This window comes from Neolamprologus multifasciatus, chromosome 14 (assembly GCF_963576455.1).
Source record: "Neolamprologus multifasciatus chromosome 14, fNeoMul1.2, whole genome shotgun sequence".
Classification (NCBI taxonomy): Eukaryota; Metazoa; Chordata; class Actinopteri; order Cichliformes; family Cichlidae; genus Neolamprologus; species Neolamprologus multifasciatus.
Window position 1 is genome coordinate 40105874 of NC_140452.1, and position 27686 is coordinate 40133559.

At 41.9% G+C, this 27686-nt stretch overlaps 4 protein-coding genes across 9 annotated transcripts in view; 3 read left to right on the forward strand and 1 right to left on the reverse strand.

Annotated features, from left to right (window-relative positions):
• The window catches only part of fat3a (FAT atypical cadherin 3a), a 175588-nt gene that overhangs the window by 89499 nt on the left and 58403 nt on the right, over positions 1 to 27686 (reverse strand). For 5 of the 6 annotated variants that reach the window (XM_085184748.1, XM_085184745.1, XM_085184746.1 and 2 more), the window contains exons 3-4: positions 17876 to 18199; positions 2743 to 2804 (exon numbers count right to left, since the gene is read on the reverse strand). In XM_085184748.1, the coding sequence (XP_085040874.1) occupies positions 2743 to 2804; positions 17876 to 18199 (386 nt within the window). The remainder of the gene's footprint in view (positions 1 to 2742; positions 2805 to 17875; positions 18200 to 27686) is intronic. The other variant, XM_085184747.1, reaches the window with a different exon arrangement.
• On the forward strand, positions 5158 to 9532 carry LOC146504669 (uncharacterized). The gene is made up of 2 exons (XM_085131080.1): positions 5158 to 5345; positions 5538 to 9532. Exon 2 carries the CDS (start codon positions 5768 to 5770, stop codon positions 9530 to 9532), a length of 3765 nt encoding a protein of 1254 aa, XP_084987206.1. The 5' UTR covers positions 5158 to 5345; positions 5538 to 5767.
• Positions 9516 to 12047, forward strand: LOC146504670 (uncharacterized). The gene is made up of 2 exons (XM_085184754.1): positions 9516 to 11739; positions 11932 to 12047. The coding sequence occupies exon 1, from the start codon at positions 9594 to 9596 to the stop codon at positions 11520 to 11522; it is 1929 nt and encodes a 642-aa protein (XP_085040880.1). The 5' UTR covers positions 9516 to 9593; the 3' UTR covers positions 11523 to 11739; positions 11932 to 12047.
• Positions 21620 to 27161, forward strand: LOC146504671 (general transcription factor II-I repeat domain-containing protein 2A-like). The gene is made up of 2 exons (XM_085131082.1): positions 21620 to 21729; positions 25961 to 27161. The coding sequence occupies exons 1-2, from the start codon at positions 21620 to 21622 to the stop codon at positions 27045 to 27047; spliced, it is 1197 nt and encodes a 398-aa protein (XP_084987208.1). The 3' UTR covers positions 27048 to 27161.

A 27686-nucleotide genomic window follows, 5' to 3' on the forward strand; every position in this document is an offset into this window, starting at 1 on the left:
GGCCAGACACCCCATACTCCACAGGCACCTCCCAAATAATATTCTGAGGTAGAAAGCCTTCTCCAAGTCCACAAAACACAGGTAGACTGGTTGGGCAAGCTCCCACACACCCTCAGATATCCTCAAGCTGGTAAAAAAGCTGGTCCAGTGTTCTGTAACCAGGACAAAAAACACATTTTTCCTCCTGTATCCAAGGTTCAACTAACAGACGGACTCTCCTTTCCAGCCCCCTGGTAAGGCTTTCCTGGGAAGACTAAGGAGTGTGACCTCGCCATAGTTGGAGCACACTTGCCGGTCCTCTTCCTTAAAGATGGGAACCACCAAACCGGTCTGCCAATATAGTATACAGGGTTCATACGCCTTTTTTAGGGTCAAATTCAGCTCTATTGCTAACTACATTGCTGTCTGTATTACTGTTGAAGTCCTAAACGTCACCTTTAAAGTGTTTGTGCAAATAACATCATGTACAGTCAGACAGGCATGGAGAACAGCACTGACTGGGAGGCTTTGAACAGATCACATAGTTCAATTCAACATATAAGACTTTAAGAATGCACAAGTATCTACTTAAAATCTATTGAATTTATCATCTGTGATATTATTATGTACAATTCCAATGTATTTTGTTCATCTCCCTTAAATAAACAGGCAGCCTTACAGTATGAAATATTCATATACAAATGCACATATAAATGTGTGTACTGTCTCAGTGGCTGATAGTGCCCCACAGGCCTCGGTGTGAGCTTGAAGACATTCATAATGTTTAAGTAGTTTAATGTGTCGGTGCTGACGATAAACACATTTTGAATGAAAGCCGGGGAACTTTGGTAGCACAGAAACAAGAGGCTATTCTTTGTGACCATATGGATCCCTCATATTACCATTATTTCAAATACTCAAAAAAGCTGGGGTCCAGGATATAATTGGCCGTTTTTGACTACTTTTGATTTGGCCTCTATATTTCACCTTTAAAAACTTTTATCTTGCCAATCTGTTATTTTCTCATTTTGACATACTGTATCAGCACATTTTATCTAAATTCAGACAAAATTTAAAATACGAGTAGAAAGTGATATTTTTGACTGTAAAAACCACAAGCATGTTTAACGAATCATTTTCATAACTTGAAATGCAAATAGAAATTATACATTTTTAAAAATATGCACAAGTTTTGCAAACATAAATAACATACAAGTTATATGGTACTATTTACCTAAAAATGCAGCCAAGGCTCAGATGTTTTTTATATAACCATTTCAAAATATTTACAGAACAATCAGGCGTTCTGCGTCAAATAAGAAGGCACAAAAATTATTTATGCAACTCCAAAAAATAGTTTGTGTCCACTATAACACAGATTAGAACAGCACAGGGATAAACCTGCAGGTACTGACAGCAGCTGTGTCACTCAGGGTTTACACTGCAATCTGCCTTTGGTGGCTTTTTTGCAGCATCTGTCACATTCACTAGTAGAACTGACACACTCACAAGCAAAGCGTGTTTGCTAGCGCTCTCTTTAGAAAACGCCGTTTTTACCGTTTCTTCCTGGAGTAAACGCCACCGTTTTATTAAAAACAAAAAACATTGGCTTTACGTGGCCAATAAACACAATTTAAACACTGGTATATAGTTTGAAGTCTGCACGTTCGACCCAAGTTGAAATGGAGACTCTAGGTCCGTCGACCCCAGAGGGTTAACCAGAAAGCCTAAGTTGGCTAGTTATGTATCGGGCTAATGTTTAAAGCTTTCACTTGAGTAAATTAACTCATATCACTGCTAAGTAATGTTAGCTAAGTTCACAGCATATTCCATAATAGCGCTGCCATACTGCATCACACTCAGTGCATTTCAACCATTTCTCCAGAGAGTTTGATAGTTAGCAAAATAATTTTTTTTTTTTTTTTCAATAGCATATGTAACGTACACGTACTGAAAATTTATTTACTAGCACTCACCTATCATGCGACTGGAGAGCACAAACTCCGCCATTGTTGTTTTCCATCAAACACTCGTTAAAACAGCAACCTACAGGTATGTTAGCGCACTCATCCCCGACTGTCTGAGGGAGGGGCGGGGTCACATATTGAAACAGACAGAGGCGCAAGGCAGCCCAGGCGGGGAAATTTTTCCTCTACATTTTGCGACTCATTTTATTTCTCTACCTGATAAGAAAACTATTCAATCAGATAGCTATTTATTGTGAATGAAATACAGTTACACTTTCAAGCATTTTAAGCACCACATCTGAAATTTAAGCACTTTTCAAACCTTGAAAAGACAACATTAAAATTCAAGCATTTTCAAGGATTTCAAGCACCCGTACGTACCCTGAGTGTACCAACAGAGATTTTCATGTGACATTGTAGAGACATGTCAATTAAGAAAACTCTACAACACTTAGAGCCTTTCATCACCTCAGTTGAAATTGGCACTAACTTCTAGGCAGTCTGACAGTCTTGTTCCATGGCCTCACTAAACTCTTCCCAAAACCAAATTTTTGCTTCAACCACTGCTCAAGCTGTGTTCCACTTGGCCTGCTGGTACCCATTGGTTGATTTTGAAGTCCTGCAGGCTAATCAAGTCCGACGGACTCTTTTTTTCAGCCTGATGGCTCCCTGTCCACCATCTGCTTTGGGGGTTACCACCCTAACTGGCACCAACCACCTTGGAGCCTTGCACCTTGCAGGTGCTGAACATTTTTCATTCATCTCTAAATCTCTAAAGCTACAAATCTTTCCTTACCTCTAAAATATGCTCTGTTTGTTGTTCACGGTCCAGTTTCCTGGAGGTTGTGGTGATCAGACCTGAGAAATAAACAGTAGACAACAATTAAACTATCAAACAAGAATTTAGGAAATGTGCAATCTGTTTGCTAATAATTCACTGGAGATAACTTAAAAATTAGTGCTGAGATTTGCCACGTTAATGCAGTTATGCCGTTAATGTCACTTTATACGTTTTGGCTCTAAAGGGTGGTATGCCTGGTGGTATTCCAGGCTTATGTGGATCATCAAAACAAATTATAGCAGAAGACAGGTCTCCTTCATGCCTACATTATGATACCTGGGTTATCTTTTAGCCCTGATTCCTTCTGTAGCAAAACAAGTCTCTAATATAGTCATATGCTGTGTCCAAATTCAGGGGTAGCATTTGTGGGCCGCAATTTTGGGCAATTACGTCACAGTGACCCGACGAAAGCTTTCCAAATTTGAAGAGTCCTCCAAATGTGGCGACAAATACGTCCTACTTTTCCCCAGATTTGAAGGATAGGTCGGGTGTATCCTTGGTGGCCTACCATATCCCATGATTCATTGCGGGTCACACAGGAGAATTTTTCTTATAACAATCGTGGACGAAGAGGGAGGTAATGCGGGAGAGGAATACACTTTTAGAGTCAATTTTGATTTTTCCGAATTAACCTTTTGGTGATATGTTTTAGGGAACAAAAAGCAAACGGCTCAATTTATTAAAATGAGAGGAGAAAATGATCACCTCTGCACTGGGGTGAAGAATTCGGCCACTGTGGCATGGAGGTACAAGAATAAATCAATTTACATATCATATTCATAAGATTACGGTTTTATTAACCCTCATGCTGTACAGAACCTGCGATGTCCAGACGATATTTCTCTTATGTTCTACTGCGAAAACTTTTGGATTTAGGGATTAACATAGTTGCCATAGTTTTCTCTCTTCTCTTATTGTTTGATCAGGACAATTCTGGAGAAGATGGGCCTTCAGGAGAAAGTCACCTCCTTGGAGGTCAGAAAGAAATGGGATAATTTAAAAAGAAATACAAAGTATGTATGTGTGTTATCAAGAAGATAATTTTTAAGAACACATGTTAATAAATGTACAACTACTAAGAGTTGTTGTGTTGTATTTATTTGCCTCCTGTCCTAATTTCCTCTCTCCCTGAGGACACTCCAGGGCCAATCGTAGCAGCGGGTGACCAAAACGAAAGTGATGAGGAAGGGGGACAGCCACCCAGACAGAGGCTGAGGACAGGAGAGCGCAAGAGAACAGGGAAAGGATGGACAGACTGTTTTCAATACTTGAAAGATTAGTTCCAAAATGAGTTATGCATTAGGACATTTATTTATTTGGATATATTTGTTACGTTGTTATATGTGTTGCATTAAACTAAAGTTTTATGTCATGAATAAATTATCACTGAACTCATTTTATTTACAGGTATTTTTTAACATGTATGAACATAACGCTAACGTTGAACAATTTTAAATGGAGATTTATTTAATGAGAATGAAGTAAATAACAAAAACAATAAAACAAGAATATTTATAATACATCAACAAAAATCAGGACTGGGATCCCCCTGGTTAAAAAAAAAAAACGGTCCAGGACTGGGACACTCAGGTTAATCCTACAGTACAAGGGTCTGGTCTGGTTAAGGAAAAGGTGGAGAACAACATAAACAGTTTTTGTAGAAAGGTATGATTTCATTCATTTGAAGAGATCAAAGCATTATTCTGATTATTAAGCTTAAGTAAAATATACAAATAAGCTGTGAAAAGACTTAAATTTTATACACTTTATCTGTGTAACTAAGCTTTTTTGTGAACTCAAAAATAACAATGTTTTCAGCTTTGTGACATTTTTACAGCCTATCTATGCACACAAATAAGTTACAGGATCAAATGAATAATAGAAAATAATTAGAAATAGAAAATGTTCTTCTATAAGTTTCAAAGAGATTTAGTTTACACATTTTATATGAAACAGTAAATGTGCACAATCATTCAGCCACTGAAATTATCCATGAAACTAGTAATTCCTAAATGCGTGTAGATTAAAGGAAATTATTTTACCTGCATATGATTGTCTCTGATGAGCTTAAGGTACAAAACATGCCGGCGACGACAACGTTTTTCTAGCTCCAAGAGAATTAAAAGTGTACAAAAAATGGAGCGACATTTTTGGGTCCATTTTAAAGTTTTCACACCGTGGTGCTGGCGACCGGAAAAACATGGAAGTAAGGGCGGACTTGAACAAAGGCTAGTTCAGTCAGTTCAAACTGTCGGCCAGCTTTGACTTGTTTTGGCTTATGCTTTGGTCTTTCCTCTCATTAGCATTACTACGTCTGTAACAGCTATTTTTTTCAGTGATCTGTCTATGATATATCTACGTGGCAATAGAATGACTAATTGTTCTGACTGTTGTCAAATTTGTACATGTTTGTTTTGTTTGGTTAGTGCACTGGCCCTTTAAGAGAAAGGCATGGTCCGTGTGCGGACAGGGGAAGTGTAAGAAAGAATCAGACAATCGACTGAATGTGATCTGTGGTGTGATTTATGCTGTGAAAGGCTGATAAAAAGGCATTCCCTGTGAGTATGCATTATTGTTTGGCACTTTATGTTGATTAAGAGCAGTTAATTAGATGCTGTATTACGCGTGCTAATTTATGGTTCGTAGACAGTTGTTTGGTGTTAGCATTAGCGCATTAGCACATTAGCACGCAGCTCCTCAAGTAATTATTTTAATTTCTCACTCATCTACACTGTATTTTATTGTTACAGTTTCATACCTGCCATATAAAGCAAAGTCTAAACCCACTCTGGCGTCAGTGACTTTTGTGTGGAGGTGTTTAACTCCTGGATAGTAGAAAGTGGTTCTACGAGGCCAGTACAGTGAAAAGGGACACCCTACAACAACGATGAAGACTGCATTGTTACACGCTGTATCCAGACCAGCACGACAGACGCAGTGACACCAAGTCAGCATAAATGCACATTCAATCAGCTTAAAGATGGAGAAAGAAGGATATGAAGTAAGATCCACGACCTCAAAGAAATCTAGCTGCTCTTCCACTGCAAGTGTAATGTTAGCCGCCGCTACTGCCCGCGCTAAAGCTGAAGCTGCCCAAAAAAGAGCTGAGTTTGCAAAGAAAGAAGTTGAATTTAAAGTAGAAAGAGCCAAATTGGATGCAAAGCTTGATGTTCTAGCAAAAGAAAGTGAAGCTGAGGCCGCAGCCGCTGAAGCAGCTGTCTTGGAGTCTGCTGTTGCAAGTTTTGACATGAGTGATGAGCACCTGAGCTTACCAAAGGAGACACAGAGTTCTCATGAGCGAACTACAGACTATGTCAATATGCATCAGGCACGCAGTGATTCAGTCAAATCAAAGGACGTCAAAATAGAAAAAGGCGAGTATGCAAATCGATCTAAGCCACCAGACATGTCACCGGATGAACTGCCCTCAGCACCAAAGGACTATGGCTCCGTCAGACCCCCTGATCAAAGACATTACTCACCTGAAAGGCAAGGACAACAGTTACACTCTGTTAACTATCAGCAGCATCTCAGCCATGTCTCACCAGGGTTTACACCGCCCTCTGTTGGACGTTTTCGGTACTACCCTCCAGATCCAAATTCCTCTAGGGACTCTAATGAGCTTGCCAAATATTTAATGAGAAGTCAGCTGTTAACCTCTGAACTCACCAAGTTTGATGACAAGCCGGAGAACTATTTATCTTGGAAGTCATCTTTCATCAACGCCATTGACACATTAGAGCTTAGGGCGTCTGAACAAATCGACCTCCTTGTAAAATCACTTGGCCCAGAATCTACCAAGCATGCACATCGCATTAAAGCTGTAAACATAACAAACCCAGCTGTGGCATTAGAGCTAATCTGGGAGAGGCTAGAAGAAATCTATGGGTCGCCAGAAGCCATTGAAAGTGCTCTTTTCACCAAACTTGATCAATTTCCTAAAATAGGGCCCAGAGACAATCAAAAACTAAGAGAGCTGAGTGATCTGTTGCAGGAGATAAATGCAGCAAAACAAGAAGGGTACTTGCATGGACTCTCCTATCTCGATACGGCGCGAGGTGTTGCTCCCATTGTGGATAAGCTGCCGTATGGGATACAAGACAAGTGGATGATGGAAGGCTCACACTACAAGCAGCGGCACAAGGTGACCTTCCCTCCATTCACGTTCTTCTTACAGTTCATACAGACACAAGCAAAGGCACGCAATGACCCAAGCTTCAATCTGCTGTCAACCTGCAACTCTGGAGTTAGAAGGGACAAGCTTGGAGATGGTTACAGCAACAACCGCAGGTCAGTTTCAGTGCATAAAACCAATGTCACGGCCATATCTGAGGAAGGACCGGACAAATGTTGTCCTGTGCACAACAAACCTCACGCCTTACAACAGTGCAGAGGTTTCAGAGAAAAGCCAATGCAGGAACGAAAGGCAATATTAAAGCAACACAACATCTGTTTCAAGTGCTGCGCCTCTAACAAACATGTAGCTCGCGACTGTCAAGCAGAAATCAAATGCTCTGAATGTAACAGTGATAAGCATCCAGCAGCTCTGCATTCAGATGTTCCTCGCTTTTCCAAAGCTCTTCAGCCCCCAGCAAGTCACGGCGGGGAGAAACAAGAAGTACAAGAGACTGCCGTTGTTTCAAGTTGCACTGAGGTATGTGGGGAAGGATTTTCTGGGAAATCTTGCTCAAAAATATGCCTGGTTAACGTTTATCCTGCCAACGATCCTAGTAAACGCCAGAGAATGTATGTCATGCTAGATGACCAGAGTAACGTTTCACTAGCACGCTCCGAGTTTTTTGACATGTTCGAGGTTAACGGTAAGGCAGAGCCATACACCCTCCAGACATGCAGTGGCGTAGGTCTCACTTCTGGCAGAAGAGCCTCTGGGTATATGATAGAGGCAATCGATAGCTCCCTCGCTATTCAGCTGCCCATGTTAATTGAGTGCAACATGATTCCCAACAAAAGAGAGGAAATTCCCACTCCCTCCGCAGCTTATGCACACAGTCACCTCAAAGGTATAGCACACAAAATACCACCCTTGGACAGTGGTGCAGACATTTTGCTGTTGCTTGGAAGAGACATTTTGAGAGTTCATAAAGTGCGCAGTCAGATCAATGGTCCGCACAATGCACCATACGCACAGAGACTGGACTTGGGCTGGGTGATAATAGGAGATGTGTGCTTAGGCAATACTCATAAGCCTTCCCAAGTCTCCACCTTTAAGACTCACATTCTATCGGATGGAAGGCCAACTCATTTTTCCCCGTGCGAAAGCCACTTTACTGTCAAGCCAGACACCAGTCTCTTAAATCGACACTTAGTACTTGGTGGTTCAAACATAAAGGACAGAACACAAAGCAGAACAATAGGAAACAATGTTTTCTGCCAGACCAAGAACGACAATAAGCTTGCACCCTCCATGGAAGATCTGCAGTTCCTGAATATCATGGACAATGAGTGTTTCCAAGATGAGTCACAAAGCTGGGTGGCTCCACTGCCGTTCCGCCAGCCCAGAGCATTGCTGCCTAACAATCGCCGCTACGCACTCAGTCGCCTCAAGTCACTTGAACGAACTCTAGACAAAAACCCAAAAATGAGAGTTCACCTAATAGACTTTATGCAGAAAATGTTGGACAATGGGCACGCGGAGATCGCACCCCCAGTACAAGAGAACAAAGAGTGTTGGTACCTGCCCTATTTCGGAGTGTACCATCCTCAAAAGCCGTCACAAATCCGAGTGGTATTTGACTCCAGCGCGCAGTTTGAAGGTATGTCGCTCAACACAGTGCTGTTATCAGGACCTAATCTGAACAACAGTCTATTAGGTGTGCTAGTGAGGTTCAGAAAACATCCAGTCGCAGTAACCGCAGATATCCAGCAGATGTTCTATTGCTTCCTGGTGCGTGAGGACTGCAGAGATGTACTGAGGTTTGTCTGGCACAAGGACAACGATCCACAGAAAGAGCTCGTGGATTACAGAATGTGCGTGCATGTATTTGGAAACAGCCCCTCGCCTGCTGTGGCCACATATGGTTTGAGGAGGGCCGCGCAAAAGGGAGAAGCCAAATACGGGTCAGATGTTCGCCATTTCATTGAGCGTGATTTTTATGTGGATGATGCTTTAAAGTCTGTTCCCAACGAACATGATGCTATCAACCTCCTGAAACGGACACAAGACATGCTAGCAGACTCTAACCTTCGCCTCTTAAAAATAGCATCAAATAAGGTTGAAGTGATAGACGCATTCTCACCTCAAGACCGAGCCAAGGATCTCCAAAATCTGGATCTGTTCAAGGATGAACTCCCAGATCAGCGCAGTCTTGGAGTAAAGTGGAATATAATGGAGGACTATTTCACTTTCCACATTCCTCATGCTGAAAAGGCATACACACGAAGAGGAGTCCTTTCAACTGTGAACAGTGTGTTTGACCCGCTTGGGTTTTTGGCCCCAGTCACCGTTCGAGGACGTCTGCTTCTAAGAGAGTTGTCGCTACAGACAACAGAGTGGGACTCACCTCTCCCAGAGGATCTGAAAGGCAGATGGATAGAATGGCAACAGTCCCTCCAATGCCTCAGCAAAGTCAACGTTCCACGCACTTACACTAAGATGTCACTGTCACAGGCTAAATGTGTAGAACTTTGTGTCTTTTCAGATGCGTCCATGAAGGCAATATGTGCAGTTTCATACCTCAAGGTCACCACTGGGGATGGCAAGACAGGTTGGGTTTGCCCTAGGTAAGGCACGACTCGCTCCACAGCCAGAGCTCACTGTACCTAGGCTCGAACTCTGCGCTGCAGTAATGGCGGTTGAAATGGCAGAGGTCATCTGTGAAGAGATTGATCACCCTATAGACAAAACTAGTTTCTATACAGACAGCAAGGTGGTTCTTGGTTATATTCACAACCAATCCAGACGTTTTTATGTCTATGTAAACAATCGTGTGTGTCGTATTAGAGAGTCAACTACTCCAGAGCAATGGCATTTCGTTACAACCGACCAGAATCCTGCTGACCACGGCTCACGATCAGTTCCAGCCGCTGAGTTAGAACACACGACATGGTTCACAGGTCCAGCGTTTCTCCAGTGCCCTTCATACATCCATCTAGAGCAGACTGATTACAAACTGCTGGACCCAGACAACGACGCGGAGGTGCGCCCAGAGGTAAAGACACTTTGCACTAACATAACCAAGGGAGTTTTGGGCTCAGGACGTTGGGAGCGTTTCTCCACATGGCGCTCACTTCGGAAAACCATGTCAAACTTGATTCACATCGCACAATGCTTTTCACAATCAAATGCTGAGCCAAACTGTAAAGGATGGCACATCTGTAAAACGGCCATCACCCCAGAACTGTTAGATCAAGCAGAGACAATGATCATTAAAAATGTGCAGTTTGAAACATATGCAGATGAGATAAAGCAGATCTCTGAAAAACAGAACCTCCCAAAAAACAGCCCGCTGGTAAAACTAAACCCTGTGATTGGAAGTGACAATCTGCTAAGAATTGGTGGTCGCATTAATCGCGCGGGGCTGGGAGTAAAAGACACCAACCCAATTATCTTGCCAGGCAGTCACTACATCACTACCCTCCTTGTGCGCCACCACCATGAGAAAGTAAGCCATCAAGGCAGGCATTTTACAGAGGGTGCTGTCCGAGAAAGTGGCTTGTGGATTGTAGGAGGGAAAGGATGCATTAGCAGAGTCATAAGTAAATGTGTGACATGCAAGAAGCTGAGAGGGAAGTTTGAGGAGCAATTAATGAGTGATTTGCCCGTAGATCGCCTCCAAGTTGAGCCCCCCTTTTCTTACGTGGGCATGGACATGTTTGGCCCATGGGAAGTAACTACAAGGCGAACGAGAGGGGGACAAGCAAACAGAAAGCGATGGGCAATATTATTCACGTGCCTGTGTACAAGGGCTGTCCACATTGAAGTAGTGGAGGAGATGAGCTCTTCAAGTTTCATTAATGCACTGAGGCGTTTCTTCGCCCTCCGAGGACCCGCAAAACAACTGCGCTCGGACTGCGGCACTAATTTCATTGGTGCTCACAAAGAGATGGCCACTAATGCACCAGAGAAAGACAAAGTGCAACACTTTCTGCAGGACCAGAAGTGTTCCTGGGTTTTCAATCCTCCCCATTCTTCCCACATGGGGGGAGTATGGGAACGGATGATTGGTTTAGCACGGCGAATACTTGATAATATGCTGCTGCAAACTGGCCGTGTTCAACTCACTCATGAGATCTTGACCACATTTCTTGCGGAAGTCACAGCTATACTGAATGCACGACCGTTGTTGCCAGTATCATCAGACCCAGAACATCCTCACATTCTCTCACCGGCGATGCTGCTGACACAAAAGACTGGAGTTGTACCTACCATCTGTGATGATGTAGGGCCCAAAGAAATGCTCAGAAGCCATTGGAAGCGGGTTCAGTTCCTTGCAGACACTTTCTGGAGCAGATGGCGCAAGGAATATCTGCACAGCCTCCAAATTCGTCAAAAGTGGCACCACAAGAACATTGACATTAAACAGGGAGATGTCGTTCTCCTCAAGGACAAACAAACAAGAAGAAATGAGTGGCCAATGGGCGTAATCGAAAAGACAGTTGCGAGTGAAGATGGAATCATCAGAAAGGCCGAAGTTAGAGTTGCTTCCAAGGGAAATGTTAAGACTTATTACAGACCCATTTCTGAAATGGTTTTTCTGTTATCTAGTGATGTTTAGATATCTGTTGTGGTATCCCTAAGATACCAGGCGGGGAGTGTTCTGACTGTTGTCAAATTTGTACATGTTTGTTTTGTTTGGTTAGTGCACTGGCCCTTTAAGAGAAAGGCATGGTCCGTGTGCGAACAGGGGAAGTGTAAGAAAGAATCAGACAATCGACTGAATGTGATCTGTGGTGTGATTTATGCTGTGAAAGGCTGATAAAAAGGCATTCCCTGTGAGTATGCATTATTGTTTGGCACTTTATGTTGATTAAGAGCAGTTAATTAGATGCTGTATTACGCGTGCTAATTTATGGTTCGTAGACAGTTGTTTGGTGTTAGCATTAGCGCATTAGCACATTAGCACGCAGCTCCTCAAGTAATTATTTTAATTTCTCACTCATCTACACTGTATTTTATTGTTACAGTTTCATACCTGCCATATAAAGCAAAGTCTAAACCCACTCTGGCGTCAGTGACTTTTGTGTGGAGGTGTTTAACTCCTGGATAGTAGAAAGTGGTTCTACGAGGCCAGTACACTAATACTTTGGGCGATTGTGGCTCAAGAGTTGGGAGTTCGCCTTGTAATCGGAAGGTTGCTGGTTCGAGCCCCAGCTTGGACAGTCTCAGTCATTGTGTCCTTGGGCAAGAAACTTCACCCGTTGCCTACTGGTGGTGGTCAGAGGGCCCGTGTCCGGCAGCCTCGCCTCTGTCAGTGTGCCCCAGGGTGGCTGTGGCTACAATGTAGCTTGCCATCACCAGTGTGTGAATGTGTGTGTGTGTGAATGAGTGGATGACTGGATATGTAAAGCGCTTTGGGGTCCGTAGGGACTAGTAAAGAGCTATATAAATACAGGCCATTTACCATTTGAGAGGGACAAAGACGGCGCCTGTGTTTGGCTTTGCCGCTTGTGCCGCTAGTACAGCAGGCTGGTATAGTTTTATACTAGCCGCTATTGTCACTTGCAATATTATTTTTACCGTCCTGTGTTTTGATTTTGTCTCTGCCACCAATACTTATGATCGGGGCATGATGTTGTATATCAAAGATTCAATGGAGAGCTACTTTGACAGCTGGGACAGTTACAGGAAATTTTTCCCTCCACCCTTTGTGTGTTCCTCACCCGAGTGCATGTTTCCGAACATATCGGTGGGATTTAACACGAAGAAAAGAAGAAGTAGGGGAACCAGGGCCGGTGTCCAGGTGCGACTGAGAAGGTACCGAAGATTAGCTTCTTGGATGTGGGAAGAATCCCGGTGCCTACGACCAATTCATCTACTGTCACCTGGTGCTGACGCTACACTTCAGTTCCCAGCTCGGAATCTATGGTCTGATGGCCCCATGTTCACTTGGCGTCCCTCCTTCGACCGCCGTTTTGATGGCAGAGGTGATGTACCACTATGGATATTAGCTTCTGCTAGCCCTGAAGTCCCCGCCCGGCGTAACAGGTGTAGAGGTGCGCACAGGTGTTTAATTCGAGTGCCACTGCAGTCAGCTGTTGACTGCACCAACCAAACGTCTTCAATCAGGCTTTGCCCTGCTCAACACTCGCTCAATCACAAACAAATCGTTTATTTTAAACGATCTTTTTATAAAGGAATCTCTCAACTTCATGTGTTTAACTGAGACGTGGCAACAAAACATGGATTATATACATCTGAAGGAAATTTGTTCGACTGGCTGCTCCGCGTCGGAACTCCACGTCTTTCGGGACGTGGTGGAGGTCCCGCTGTTGTGCACCGGGACAGATTCACATGCAGACTGATGAACTCGGATTCTTTTACCTCATTTGAACTTCAGATGACCAAGGTCGGCTCTTTGCACACCTTTTATTGTATTTTAATCTACCTACCTCCTGGCCCTGCTGGAGTCTTTTTAACTGAATTTAACGACCTCCTATCATCTATTATTAAATTAGAGAAGGTGGTAATGTTGGGAGATTTTAACCTTCATATTGATGATGCATCCTGTAATATGGCTGCTGACTTCATGACTATCACAGAGTCTTTTAATTTTATGCAGCATGTTTCTGGCCCTACACATGTAAAGGGTCACACATTGGACCTTGTTTTCTCCTTGGGTTTAAATATAAATAATATTCGTGTGGAAAATGTCCATGTGAGTGACCATAGCTGCATATATTTTAACTTGTCGTTTTATTTGGATCCCCCGGCTCCCAAAATAACAATTGAAAGGCGAATCATAAACCAGAACGCCGGCAAAAGGTTCTCTGCCATGTTTGACGCTGAAATTACTTACAATGATTTGGACTCTCTTGTCTCATCCTTTAATAACCAGTGTAATTCTATTTTAGACATAGTTGCACCTCTAACAAAAAGTACTGTCCTATGTTTGAAATCTCATGCTTGGTTAAATGAAAACATTTGTAATTTCAGGAGATATTGTTGCAAGCTAGAACGTTTGTGGAAGGCTTCCAAGCTTGAGGTTTATAAGTTACACCTTAAAGAATCTATCCTCTTGCTAAATGACAACAAAAATGCCAGAACAGAGTATTTTTCACACCTCATAGCTTCAAAAAAGAAAGATCCTAAATTCTTGTTTAAAACAATTAAGAGTATTGTTTCTCCTGATGCTCCTTGTGCACCATTTCACTCAACGTCCGAATGCAATGAATTTATGAACTATTTCAGAAATAAGGTCATTGCCATCAGGTCTAATATCTCTCCATCATCTTCTCAATATCAAACTTTCAACTTGCTCTCCTCTGATACTTGGTCCTCTTTTACTCCTGTTACATTACAAGACATCAGAGGCCTGCTTTGTCATATAAAACAGACTTCAAGCCCCCTTGATGTCCTTCCATCTTCATTTTTCAATAGTGTGTTTGACTCCATTGGCCCCTGTATTGTGGAAATGATAAATACTTCTCTTCATACTGGCTCAGTCCCCAGCTTCTTTAAACAAGCTATTGTTGAGCCAATATTAAAGAAACCCCAGCTGGATCCATCTCTTCCTAACAGTTATAGGCCAATATCCAAATTGCCTTTTATATCGAAAATTTTAGAAAAAGTACTAGAACAACTTAACTATTTCCTGGATAAAAATGCTGTTATGGACACTTTCCAGTCTGGTTTTCGTAAATTGCATTCCACTGAAACGGCCTTACTTAGAGTATCTAGGGATATCTTGATGGCAGCAGACTCTGGAGAATACACAGTGCTGGTCCTGTTGGATCTCAGCTCTGCTTTTGACACTGTAGATCACAGTATCATGATAAACAGACTCGAGAACTTGTTTGGGATTACTGGTGATGTTTTAAAATGGTTTATATCATATCTGTCTGAGAGATCTTTTACTGTTTGCATGAACCATGTCACATCAGAATCAACAGTTTTGCCGTGTGGGGTACCTCAGGGATCTGTCCTGGGTCCAATTCTCTTTCTACTTTATGTATTCCCCCTAGGCCAAATTATTAAGCGCTATAAATATATCTCCTATCATCTCTATGCTGACGACATCCAACTATACTGTTCCTTCAAAATGTCTGAGTTTTATAAATTGTCTAATTTAAGTAATTGCCTGACAGAAATCAACAAATGGTTATATGACAATTTTCTCCAACTAAACTCTGATAAAACAGAAACTCTAATTATTGCTCCAGACCACATGGTCCAAGAAATCAGGCAGCATATCAGCTTCTTAGACCCTTATGTAAAATCAAGCCTTAGAAACTTCGGTGTCATATTTGTCAGCTTGATGTTGCTCGAGCAGCACTCTAAGCAGCTGGTCCGAAACTGTTTTTATCATTTACGGAATATCTCTAAACTCAGACTAATGGTATCAAAGCTTGAACTTGAGATGATTATTCATGCTTTTATTTCTTCTCGTTTAGACTACTGTAATGGCCTTTTTACTTGTTTTAACAAATCAGCCTTAAATCGTCTTCAGACTGTGCAGAATGCTGCAGCACGTCTCTTAACAGGCACCAAGAGAAGATCGCATATCACTCCAGTCTTGGCCTCCCTTCACTGGTTGCCTGCAAATTTTAGGTTTCATTTTAAAATTTTAGTTCTAACCTTTAGGGCCCTACATGGTCAAGCTCCTCAATATTTATCTGACCTGCTGAAACCAAATTCATCTTCTCGGGCTTTAAGGTCATTAGATCAGGGACTGCTGGTGGTACCGCGCACTCGTTTTAAAACTCGTGGTGATCGGGCCTTTCAGACTGTGGCACCACGGTTGTGGAATTCTCTTCCACTGTCTCTCCGCTGCACGGACTCCATTGATTCTTTTAAGAAACAGCTGAAGACATTTTTATTTAGAAAAGCATTTGATTAATTTCTTCTTATGCTGTTTTTATAGTTTTATTGTTTTACATTGTTTTATTTACTGTTATATTGTTTTTATATTCCCATTTCCTGTGTTGTAAAGCACTTTGTGATTTTTATCTGTGAAAAGCGCTATATAAATAAATTTTACTTACTTAATTTTACTTATTTTAAAAACTATGAAGAACTTAACTTAAAACTATGAAGAAGTGGACCAAGCACTTGGGACAAATTACAATCCTGCCTTGACTGCACAGACTGGAGTGTTTTTGAAGCTGCAACTTCCGATTTGAATGAACATACTGACATCATACATAAGTTTTTGTGCAGACTTGTGTGGGCAGACTAAGACCTTTTGCAAATGCAATAATAACAAACCATGGTTCACTCCAATTCTGAAGAAGCTGCGCCAAGAAGGACCAAGGAGGAGACCTACAGCAGCAGGGGCTGGGCCCTGTACAAGCAGGGCAGAAATGAGCTGAGCAAGAAGATCAGGGTAAAAGGAACTGAAGGGAGAAGCTTAAAAACAGCTTCTTAGCCAGCAACCCTACACCAGGCCTGCAGCACATCCCCAGCTACAGGAGTCCATCCCAGCACCCTGAAGAGAAGCCGAATGGCTAACAACCTTAACACCTTCTACTGCAGATTTGAAAGACAATCATTCATACCTCCCACCGGCTCACCCTCACCTAATGCCTACACAAAAAAACTACTTGCAGCCCTCATCCCCCTCCCCTCTGACCCCTGACCTGCATTAAAGATCCTTGAGGACGATGTGTGTCTGCTCTTCCAGAGACAGAAGACTAGAAAAGCTCCAGGACCTGATGGTGTGTTTCCCTCCTATCTGAAAGTCTGTGCCAACCAACTGGCCCCCATCTTTAACAGATCTCTGGAGCTGTGTGAAGTCCCCTCCGGCTTCAAACGCTCCACTGTCAACTTGATCTCAAAGAAGTCCACCATCAAAGGATTAAATGACTACAAGCAAGCAGCAGGTGAGCACTGAAAAAGCATCACATCCCACTAAGACCATCAGCACCGGCCTCCCCCAGGGGTATGTTTTTTCCTCACTGCTCTTCTCCCTCTACACTAATGGATGCACCTCAGGAGAATAATCTGTGAAACTCTTTAAGTTCATGGATGACAGGTACATCCATGAATCCACTGTCTGGTCCAGAACATGCTTACACATCATAACTGGTTAAAAGTCAGGATGATATTTTCTGAGCCAAGGGAGTCCGAACAGAATGTCCCAAACACAGGGAGACAGAGGGACGCCATGCCGCTTCCGGAAGTAGTCATAATAATACTTATTATTGTGGTGGTATAAAACTGTATAGCCCAATCTGAAGGTCATCCTTCATATGAGGCAGGTGGCTGATTTCACACCGAGGTCCAGCGCTGTAAACTTGTAATTTCAATTGTTGAAGCCAATTACACATTTTAAACCACAGACATTCTCCTGTACTTCCTTAAGAAAAAACTGAACATGTCATACCTGGAGCTCACCCTGCTCAAGACAGTGGAGATGATGGTGGACTTTGAGAGACCTACTACTAATTGGTTTTGCCTCATGGGGATGTTTTTATTTCCACATTATTACCCCCAGTTTTGGGGGTCTATTATCCAATTACATGAATTTCAGTATACTTCTACTCAATTGTAACCGTTGTTGTTAGGATTAAATTACTTGGATGTCTTGATGCATGCTCAATTACCCAGCTAAGTAAATCCCTAAAGGTTGATTCTGTTCATCAGGACACAGCGTTTTTAGTGGGAGAAACATTTTGTCGCAGTAATTGGTTACTGCTTTGTAAATTAGTGGTAATAACTTAGAAATTACCATATCATTAGGTTCTTGTTTCTGCCTTGTTACCCTGCTATTATCACTTTATTACCAAGCTGTAAGTGTTACTGCTACTTGTTATGCACAGCAGACAAAAGAAAGATAATTTATTACTGAAAAAAATAACCTATAACCTATAACCTAAACCTATAATTACAACTCCTGGTTTCTAATTAAATTTGCTTATGTTAACATATAGCACTACCTTTTTGATGAAAGATGCACACATGCTTTCTCACCAGTGCGGGTATTGACGGTGAAGAAATTCTGTGGGTTTCCACTAATAATGCGGTAGTTGAGCCTCTCAGCAGTAGTGGAGAGTGTGGCATCAGGATCTTGAGCCTCGATCTGGATTACAGAAACATCACGTGGAGAATTCTCAGGCACTGAGGTTCGGTACAGAGGTTCAGAAGTCAACGGGGCGTTGTCATTAACATCCTCCACCTGGATAAATACGTCAATACTGGTGAACTGAGGAACCACACCGTGGTCGGTGGCATAAACTGTTAGCCAATAGGAGTCCTTGCTCTCTCGGTCCAACATATCAGTGGTGTAGATCACGCCTAATAGGGGAAAAGACAAAAAGAACAAGAGCAAGAGCTTACTACAAAAGTATCAAAAAAGAAATGCCACCTATTCAAGTAATGCCAAAGCTGTTTTACACTGTAGCTGTACAACTGGCTAGTTCTATTTTAAACAAGAATAGAAATTTCAGTGAATCATTTCCATTTTGTAGCTCAGCAGGTAGAGAAGGTCATTTAATAATCTGAAGATTGGTGGTTCAATGGTAGCCCCAGTCTGCATGCCAAAAATCCTTGGGCAAGAGGACAACCCCAAGTTGCTCTGATACATCCATCAGAGTAATAAAATCCATGTTTCCATGTCTCTGTATTTATGTTAGACATAGACTTTATTTAATCCCACACTGGGGAAATTCACTTGTTACAGCAGCGCAAGGGACAGGAAGAAAAGCTGAATTAGAGATGCATTAGAAAACAATAAAAAATAAATAAGAAAAATAGCCTGGAAAAAAAAAAAAAAACGGAAAATACTATACTATGGACACATGGGTTACTATATACATTAAAATACACAAAGATTTTCCTTTTAATATATACATAAAGTACAGTGAGAATGATCATAATATGAATGTATTTATAAACAGTATTTATCCTATATGTCTGTATAGCCTGACTGACTCAATCAGGTGAACTCTGAGGACCAGCACTCGCAACCACCAAAGGATGCAGTGCCAACACATATGCTTCAAGATGGCACAGGAGAGCTTGTGAAGGTCTTAGCTGAGGCTATATCAGCAAATAGGCTACCTATTCCAGAGCCCACAGTTTTTAGTGGTGATCCACTCAAGTTTAATCATTGGAAGTCATCCTTCCAAGCTGTAATTGAAAAGAAAAACATTCCAAGCTCAGAGAAAATATTCTTCCTTCAGAAATATGTTGGAGGAGTGGCTAAAGAGGCATTAGACGGTTATTTTCTGAATTGGTTCAGATACTGCATATGTTGCCAGCCTTTTATGATTGCCAAAAGCCTGCCGAGACAAATTACATTCCTGGCCAAAAACAGAGTCAAGAGAGAGCGCTGACGTAAGGAAATTTGTGGACTTTTTACGCAGTTGTGAATGTGCCATGGCTCACAATGAGAGTCTGCGTATTCTTGATGATGGCATTGAAAATCAAAAACTGACAGCCAAGTTGCCTGACTGGTTAACCAACAGATGGAACCAAAAAGCCATGCAGTATCAGCTAGAGCAGGGGTGGGCACCTCCAGGCCTCGAGGGCCGGTGTCCCTGCAGGTTTTAGATGTGTCCTTCAACCAACACAGCTGTTTTGGTTAAATTAGCTCCTGCAGTTCTCCAGAGGACTGGTAACGAACTAATCATGTGGTTCAGGTGTGTAGACCCAAGGTGCGATCTAAAACCTGCAGGACACCGGCCCTTGGGGCCTGGAATTGCCCACCCCTGAGCTAGAGCATGGAAGGTTCCCAGATTTTAAGTATTTTTGTAACCTTCCTGACATTGCGGATTTGGAAAAGACAAGATCTAAACCTCAGAATGTAGTGACCTCTAAGAACCAAGCAGCAAGTGCAAGGATTTTTACAGCTAACACCAGTGAGAAGAACATAAGCACATGTATGTTTTGTAAGAAAACAGGACATGTCTTGCATAAGTGTAGTAGACTAACTGCAAGGCCAGTTGCTGACCGAGTGAAGTTCATTCAAGGTGAGAAACTGTGCTTCGGCTGTTTGAGTCCTGGCCATCAATCCAAGAACTGCAGCAACCGAATGGTCTGCAACACCTGCTCAAAACGCCACCCCACATGCCTACATGAGGACCGTTTAAAACAACAAGACAATGACGAGACAAGGTGCAGTAACGAAAGAAAGCCACAATCGCTGCAAGAAACCACTCAAGAAACCACATCCAATAGAGTTGTGCATGATGGTAATAGTGCTCAGACTTCAGCAATAGTTCCTGTTTATGCATCAATGCCAAGTAATTCAAATAAAGAAGTCCTCGTCTATGCTCTGTTAGATTCACAAAGTGACTCTTTGTTCATTCTTGAAGAAGTAGCGGATGCGCTTGATGTTAATGCAGAGCCAGTTAAGTTGAAGCTGACCACAGTGTTGTCTAAGGAGACAATTGTACCATGCAAAAGACTCAAAGGTCTACAAATAAGAGGGTTATCTTCTAAGAAGATCACAGTGCCAACGGTCTACACTTGTGAATTCATACCTGCCAATCGTACACACATTCCAACGCCAGAGACTGCAAGGACATGGCCTCATTTAGAGCATCTTGCGGAACACATTGCCCCGCCGAAGAAATGTGAAATCGGTCTTCTTATCGGGTATAACTGTTCACAAGCACTAGTGCCTAGAGAAGTTGTATGTGATGAGAACAACCAGCCCTTCGTACAGAAAACTGATGTAGGCTGGTGCATAGTGAGCTATGGTGATCCAGGCGAACACTACAGTGATGCAATTGGAGTAAGTCACCACATCATTGTAAAGCAAGTGACCCCTGATCCCAAAGTAACAAGTAAGTTGAAGAGCGAAGTTCATTATGTTTGCAAGACAAGAATTAAGGAGATGACTGCGCCAGAAGATGTACTTAAGGTGCTGAAATCTGACTTCAGTGAAAGGCTTGGAGAAGAGGCAAATCTCTTGCAAGAAGATCTCCGGTTTTTGACTAAAATGCATGAAGAAATAAAGCACAAAGAAGACGGAAATGCCTCTGCCTTAGATTTAGGGGAGCCACTCCTAGAAAGAGCACTGGGTGTGCAATGGTGCATATCCTCTGATGACTTTCAGTTCAGAGTAACTGTCAAGAAACACTCAATGACGAGAAGAGGAGTGCTATCCACAGTAGCTTCCATCTACGATCCTTTGGGTTTCGTAGCACCATTTGTTTTACGTGGTTAGTTGATCTTGCAACAGGTGAGTCAAGAAAAAGCTAGTTGATGAACCACTTTCAGAGGAGTGCAGATCACAGTGGCAATCATGGCTACAACATCTCCATAACTTGTGTCAGGTAAAGATTAAGAGGTGCTACATACCAGCAAACTTTGTAGATGTCAAGCAGTATGAATTACATATTACAGATGCTAGCTTCACAGGTTATGGGGAGTGCACTTATCTAAGAGCAGTCAACTCTAATGGCAGCGTACACTGCTCACTTGTCATGGGGAAAGCGCGTGTTGCCCCCACTAAGGTCACAACAGTTCCAAGGCTTGAGCTGTCTGCAGCAGTGATTGCTGCGAAGATGGGTGCTGTATTAAAACATGAGCTCGAAATTGACAACCTTAAAGAATATTATTGGACTGATTCGAAGATTGTTCTCAGGTACATTAATAATGATGCCAGATGCTTTCATGTTTTCGTGGCAAATAGGATCCAGAGAATTAAAGCCACCATAGATGCCAACCAATGGTATTATGTGCAATCCGAAGACAATCCGGTGGACCATGCTTCGAGAGGGTTATCGGCAGATCAGCTTGTTGCTTCAAATTGGTTCACTGGCCCAGACTTTCTGTGGGAAAAGGAGCTACCCACAAGAGATGCTGAGGTGGGAGAGGTTAGTGACAATGATCCAGAACTTCGAAGGGCTCAGGTGTTCAACACCAGTGCAAGGGTAAATAGAACATTGTTGGACCGCCTGACTAAGTTTTCTGACTCGAAAAGAGCTGTTAAGGCTATTGCTTATATTAAACGTCATGCTAAGCAAGTCAAGGGTCTTGGTCCCAAACTCAATGGAAGTACAAGTGTTGAGGAAAGACAACAAGCTGAACTTTTCATAATCAGATTGGTCCAAAGAGAAGCATTCAGCAGTGAAATCAAGAATTTACAGCAATGCAAAGACAAAGCAAACTAGCTATGCAAATTAAGTCAATTTTTGGATGAGCAGGGTGTGCTGAGAATAGGGGGCCGCTTAACAAAAACTGATCTTCATCCACGTGTTAAACATCCTGCCATTCTGCCAAAAACAAGTCACATGTCTTCTTTATTGATCAAGCATTATCATGAGAAAGTACAGCATCAAGGAGGAGGTATGACTGTAAATGAATTGCGATCTAATGGGATATGGGTCATTGGATGCAGCAGTGCAGTTGCCTCACATATAAGTGTGTCACATGCAGGAAGTATAGAAGGCACACACAAGATCCAAAAATGGCAGATTTGCCAGAGGACAGAATGGAAATTACCCCTTCATTCACATATTGTGGCATGGATTGCTTTGGACTGTTCTATGTGAAGGATGCAAGAAAGGAACTGAAGAAGTATGGTCTTCTCTTCACTTGTATGTGTTGCAGAGCTGTACATATCGAAATGCTTGATATGTCACGGTTCTGGGTCAGTTTGACCCAGTATTTTGAGTTGTCATGTTTTGGTTTGATTTTGTATTTTGTATTATATTCTGATTCTTGTTCTTCCTTGACTATTACTAGAATTCTATGTTTCAGTTTAGTTAAGGGTTTAGTTCTTAGGTTTTGTTTTGGTGTCCTCGTTTTTCCTGCAGGTGTAGTTCAGAGTCTTGTCTGCGTCTTTGTGTTGTTATTTCCTGTTTTACTTTGAAGGTTCATGTCCATGTGTGATGTCAGCGTGTTCAGTATTACTTCTCCCCTGACTTTTTATCTGATCTAGTCCTTAGTTCAGAAAAAAAGTTATATATAGTGGGTTATTTTAACATCAATATAGATGCGGTTTTGGCGAAGGGGTTTGGTTTACGGCTCAACCGTAAGTGGAGGGGTGGTGCAGTGGGTTCAGAGGCACTGGTAGGGGAGGCTGCTTGACGCAGCTGTGGGCAGATATTTAATCATGGCTCTCGTGTCTCTAAAAACAGTAGCATGTTGGGAGAAGGAGAGTACTGAGCTGGATGTATGAAAACAGAGCACAGGAGCAGTGAGTTTTAAGCTGTGTTACTTTCAGCCAAAGTGTGTGAATAAAATAGAATTTGCACTTATCCAAGCGTCTCCAGTGTCAAGTTGGGTAAGTCAGTAATATTAGTCCCGGATCGTAAATGATCGCATTCTATTTTAACAAACTCTGGAACTGTCCTGATATATGTCTTAGGAAATGGACATTTAACAGTACTTCCTAAAAACACTATTTTTGAGTGATCATATTTAGATAATGTTTAATTTTTTGAATTACAGTAACAGCACTTTAGCCAGCCTGACAAAGAGTTAGAGCCCCATTAAGCCAAGCAGTTCCTTAAGCTTTACCTAGTAATGACTTGATGAATATTCAAATCCATTGCACACGTGTCATAAAGTGGCGCAAATTTCGTAACTGCTGAAATTTACTTAAGGTTTTCTCTCATATCAACCTTTCTACATTCAACAACTTAAGCAATTTCTTTTAATTTATTCCTAAATCCTATTCCTCCAAAACTGCTCAAAGAACAGTTCAGAATATTTTGCTACCACTGAAATTAAAAGAACTGTGCTGTAGCAGTTTGAATGTGTGGCATAGCCTTCAGTTTTCAAGGCCCTCTTCAGTAGAACCAGTTCCCAGTTTGAATTTGAAAGACAGACATCGTCTCCACTTTTTAAATTAGGCTTAAGCGGATAACATTTCAGGGGGCTGGGTTTGTGACCCAGCATTTTGAGTTTATTTTGTACTTTTGATTTCTTATCAGGGCTCTACAGTGTGACCAATTGAGTTGCAAATGTGACCTAATTTCTCAATGGTGCGACTAAAAAAAAATCCCAGGTTGCACCAGTGCGACCAGCCGTTTGAGTAAAAAAAAAAAAAAAAAAAAAAAGTGCCCGCAACTCTGAAAGTCTGTGTGCTCAACAACAAACAAACACACAAACACAAACAATCGTGGTCTAAACCAATCAGAGATAGTCAGGGGTGGGACCTCTTTAATTGGCTGTGGTCCAGATATTCCTGTTGGCCTACATGTATGTACGTTTGATAGTCCAGGTGGATAGATAGGGGTGAGTAGTAGGGAGGGTTTCAATAATCGACAAAAACTTCTGCAGTGGTACTTCTGAGTAAAAAAAAACCTCATAAAATATGTATGTGGGGTAATCAGGTTGTTAGTTTTTAACTGTTGCAAATCGGCAACGCCTGCCTTGAGAGGGTTAAAGCTGATTTTAGCTTGAATAACGCAATATTGATTCATTAAATCCTGAATCAATTGTTAAATATAAATGCATTTTGCCAGTAATGCCAGGAGGTCACCAACCTATTTCAACAACCACCAAACAGCTAAAACGGTAAATGAGAGCAAGTAAACAGATTCCAGATAAATGTCAACACAAAGTGTGGACCTGACGCATCAGTGAGTCGACAGCACACAGATTTTGAGCTACAGGTTTTGTCCCTCTCCGACCAAAATGTACTTCAAGAACAGTTTCCCCATCTTAAATCTCGGTTTTCTGCATTATTCATTTGCTTATTACACACCAGTCTACCATTGTGTACAGCGCTGTCGGTCGCTGTTTTTTTTCTTTCCCCAAAAATAGCCTCCGTCAAGAAAGCCTCATTTCTGCTGTTCAATACTGAAGAAATATAAACGTTTTACAATGATGCCAAATTACAAAACGCTTAGCCATGTCTCTAATAAAGTCTCTGTAACATTACTCTGCTTCACTTCAGCAGCATCGGGTAATTTTCTTATGTTGATTCATGGTTTTGTTACGTTTTTGTTCTACTGCAGAATATTTTTAAGGCAGTTATCTGCTATAAAAAGCGTGGCCAGGAAAATCTCCATCATGTTTTTGTGTTTTATCCTCAGTTACTTTGACACAAAGGCATCTGCTGTGATGCTTACACCTCTGATGAAGTCTCACAAGTGTCAGTACTGATAAATTACCAGAATTTTAATATTTCTGACTGTCTGAGTCAAAATTGAATTGAATCAAATCGATTGAAGGAATCAGTGACGATACCTAGCCCTAATGAGTAGTCTAGGCCTGACAGAGGTGGATGTAGCTGTGGGTAGTGAGAAAAGATGAAAAGAATGATTGAACTTTTTCATCAAGTTAAGGCCTGATCCGTCTGAAATTCATAGCCAGTGCTCTGACACGAAGACATTGACCTTTCAGGGTATGTCTAACACTGGTTTGGAGATGGCATCACATAATGAGCCACATATGATCCACTCTGAGCCAGAGCCCACTTAAAGTAAAAGGGGGAAAGAGTAAACATTTGGAAGAGAGTGGCTTGACCAGTTTCCCTGGCTAAGATACAGTAAAGCTGACAACAAGATGCACTGCATTTACTGTTGTGAGTGTGGAAAGACCATGGCCAGCAATACTGCATTTGTGACTGGTGCTAATGCGTTTTGAATTGAAACGCTGAAAAAGCACAGTGTATCCAGAAATGACATTATATCAGACCTGGGCATATTACGGCCCGCGGGCCACATCCGGCCCTTTGTGTATCCTTTTCAGGCCCGCGCGAGGTCAATAATAAATTACCACTAGATAGATTATGTAAATGTAAAATGTAAATATGTAGTGGGTGCAATACGACGCTGCTGCTTTTATTTTGAAAAGCGCTACGCTACTTCCATATTGACGTATGTGCGTGTTGCGAGCTTTGAGTGAAGGTGAACAGCCATAAATGATGTTAGCCTCAAGATGGCAGCACACGCTAAAAAGCGAAAAGTTGATAACAAATGTATGTTTTTAACAGGACATGGAATGCCAAGTACTTGTTCACAAAAATTAAAGGCAAAGCTGTGTGCTTGGTCTGTGGTACACAGGTCGCTGTGTTAAAAGATTACAATTTGAATCCCTACTACACGACCAAACATGAAGATAAATACAGAAATCTGAAAGAGTCTGAAAAAGAGCGCGCAAGGGTGATGCATTGCTAGCAAAACTGCAAACCCAAAAAGGACTTTTCACCAAACTTCACACCACCAAAGAAGCAGCCGTTCGGACAAGTTATATAATATCTCACAAAATCGCCAGGAAAAGTAAGGCATTTTCTGATGGAGAGTTTATTAAGGAGTGCTTATTGGATTCCGTTGCACTGATATGCCCAGGGAAAAAGGACGCGTTTGAGAACGTTTCACTCTCCCGACGTACTGTGACGAGGAGAGTTGAGGACATCGCTGAGAACTTGGAGCTTCAGCTGAAGAACAGCTGTATTATACATCAGGAAGTGTTGTGTAAGATAGTGTTAAAGATGGACCACGTTGTTGATGTTGTAACTAAAACAGTTAACTTCATCAGAGAAAGAGCATTAAGTCACAGACAATTTATTGCTCTTTTGGAGGAAAGTGAGATGTCACATGGTGACATCAGCTACCACTGCTCTGTCAGGTGGCTCAGCCTAAGCAATGTACTGAAAAGTGTCTGGGATCTGAGAGAACAGATTCAGGATTTCTGTGTGAAGAAAGGACATGACGTCCCAGAGCTTTCAGATGAAGATTGGGTGGCAGAACTCAGATTTGCTGTGGATGTGACTGCACTAATGAACCAACTAAATGTCAAACTGCAGTGCAGGGGACTTTTTGTGCATGAGATGTACAGTGCAGTAAAGGCTTTCATGAGGAAGTTGCAGCTTATCTCAAGCCAAGTGAAGAACAACCTTCTGACCCACTTGCCAACACTAAAGGAGGCTCTTCCAAATGCCAATCACCTCCACAAGTACTCAGCCATGTTAGAAGTACTGCATGCAGAGTTTTCAAGGCAATTTCAAGATTTCAAAGCTCTTGAAAATGAAATGGACATGGCTTCTTCTCCCTTCACCTGCAGTGTGGATAATGCTTCAAGTGATGTTCAGATGGAACTCATCGACCTGCAGTCTGATAGACTTCTGGCAGAGCACTTCAGGTCAGTCTCACTGCTGGACTTTTATTCCTCCCTCAAAGAAGAGAACTTTCCACACCTGAGGAATCATGCTCAGAGGATTCTAGTCCTATGTATGTGAACAGACATTCTCGGTGATGAAGTTCAACAAATCCAAACACAGGTCCTCTGTCACTGATGACCACCTCTCAGCTGTTCTTCGCATAGCCACCTCAGACATTCAGCCAGATTTCAATGCCCTTGTTTAAACCCAGAACAGGCTGGATTGTTCTCACTGAAAAGGAGGAAAACATGACACAAGTCATTGTATTGTTGCATTTCTATAAACTTCTTGTTTGTTGAGTTAAACATGTTAAAATAAAATAACACTGATTCAGTGGTTGTTTTTGTTTTATTTGGCTTATGCACATAGCATAGCCCAATATAAATACTTACATTATTTTATATTAGTTTTATTCTTCTGATTACCAGTACCAGCTATTCGTAATATATAATTTAGTGAATTTTACAATTTAAGAAAGTTAAGCAGACTTGGGTTCAAGTTGTCGTTGACGTGGCCCTCTGACACAACTCAGGTTTCTCATGTGGCCCCTTGTAAAAATTAATTGCCCACCCCTGCATTATATGCTGCGATAAATGCACTGTCCAAGTGTCCCCTCTCCCCACTTCCTTTACTGCTGCGGCAGGCAGCAGTAAACAGGTCATCAGAGGAGGCCGAGATGATGATTAAGTTTATTATTCCCTACAATATTGCCAAAAA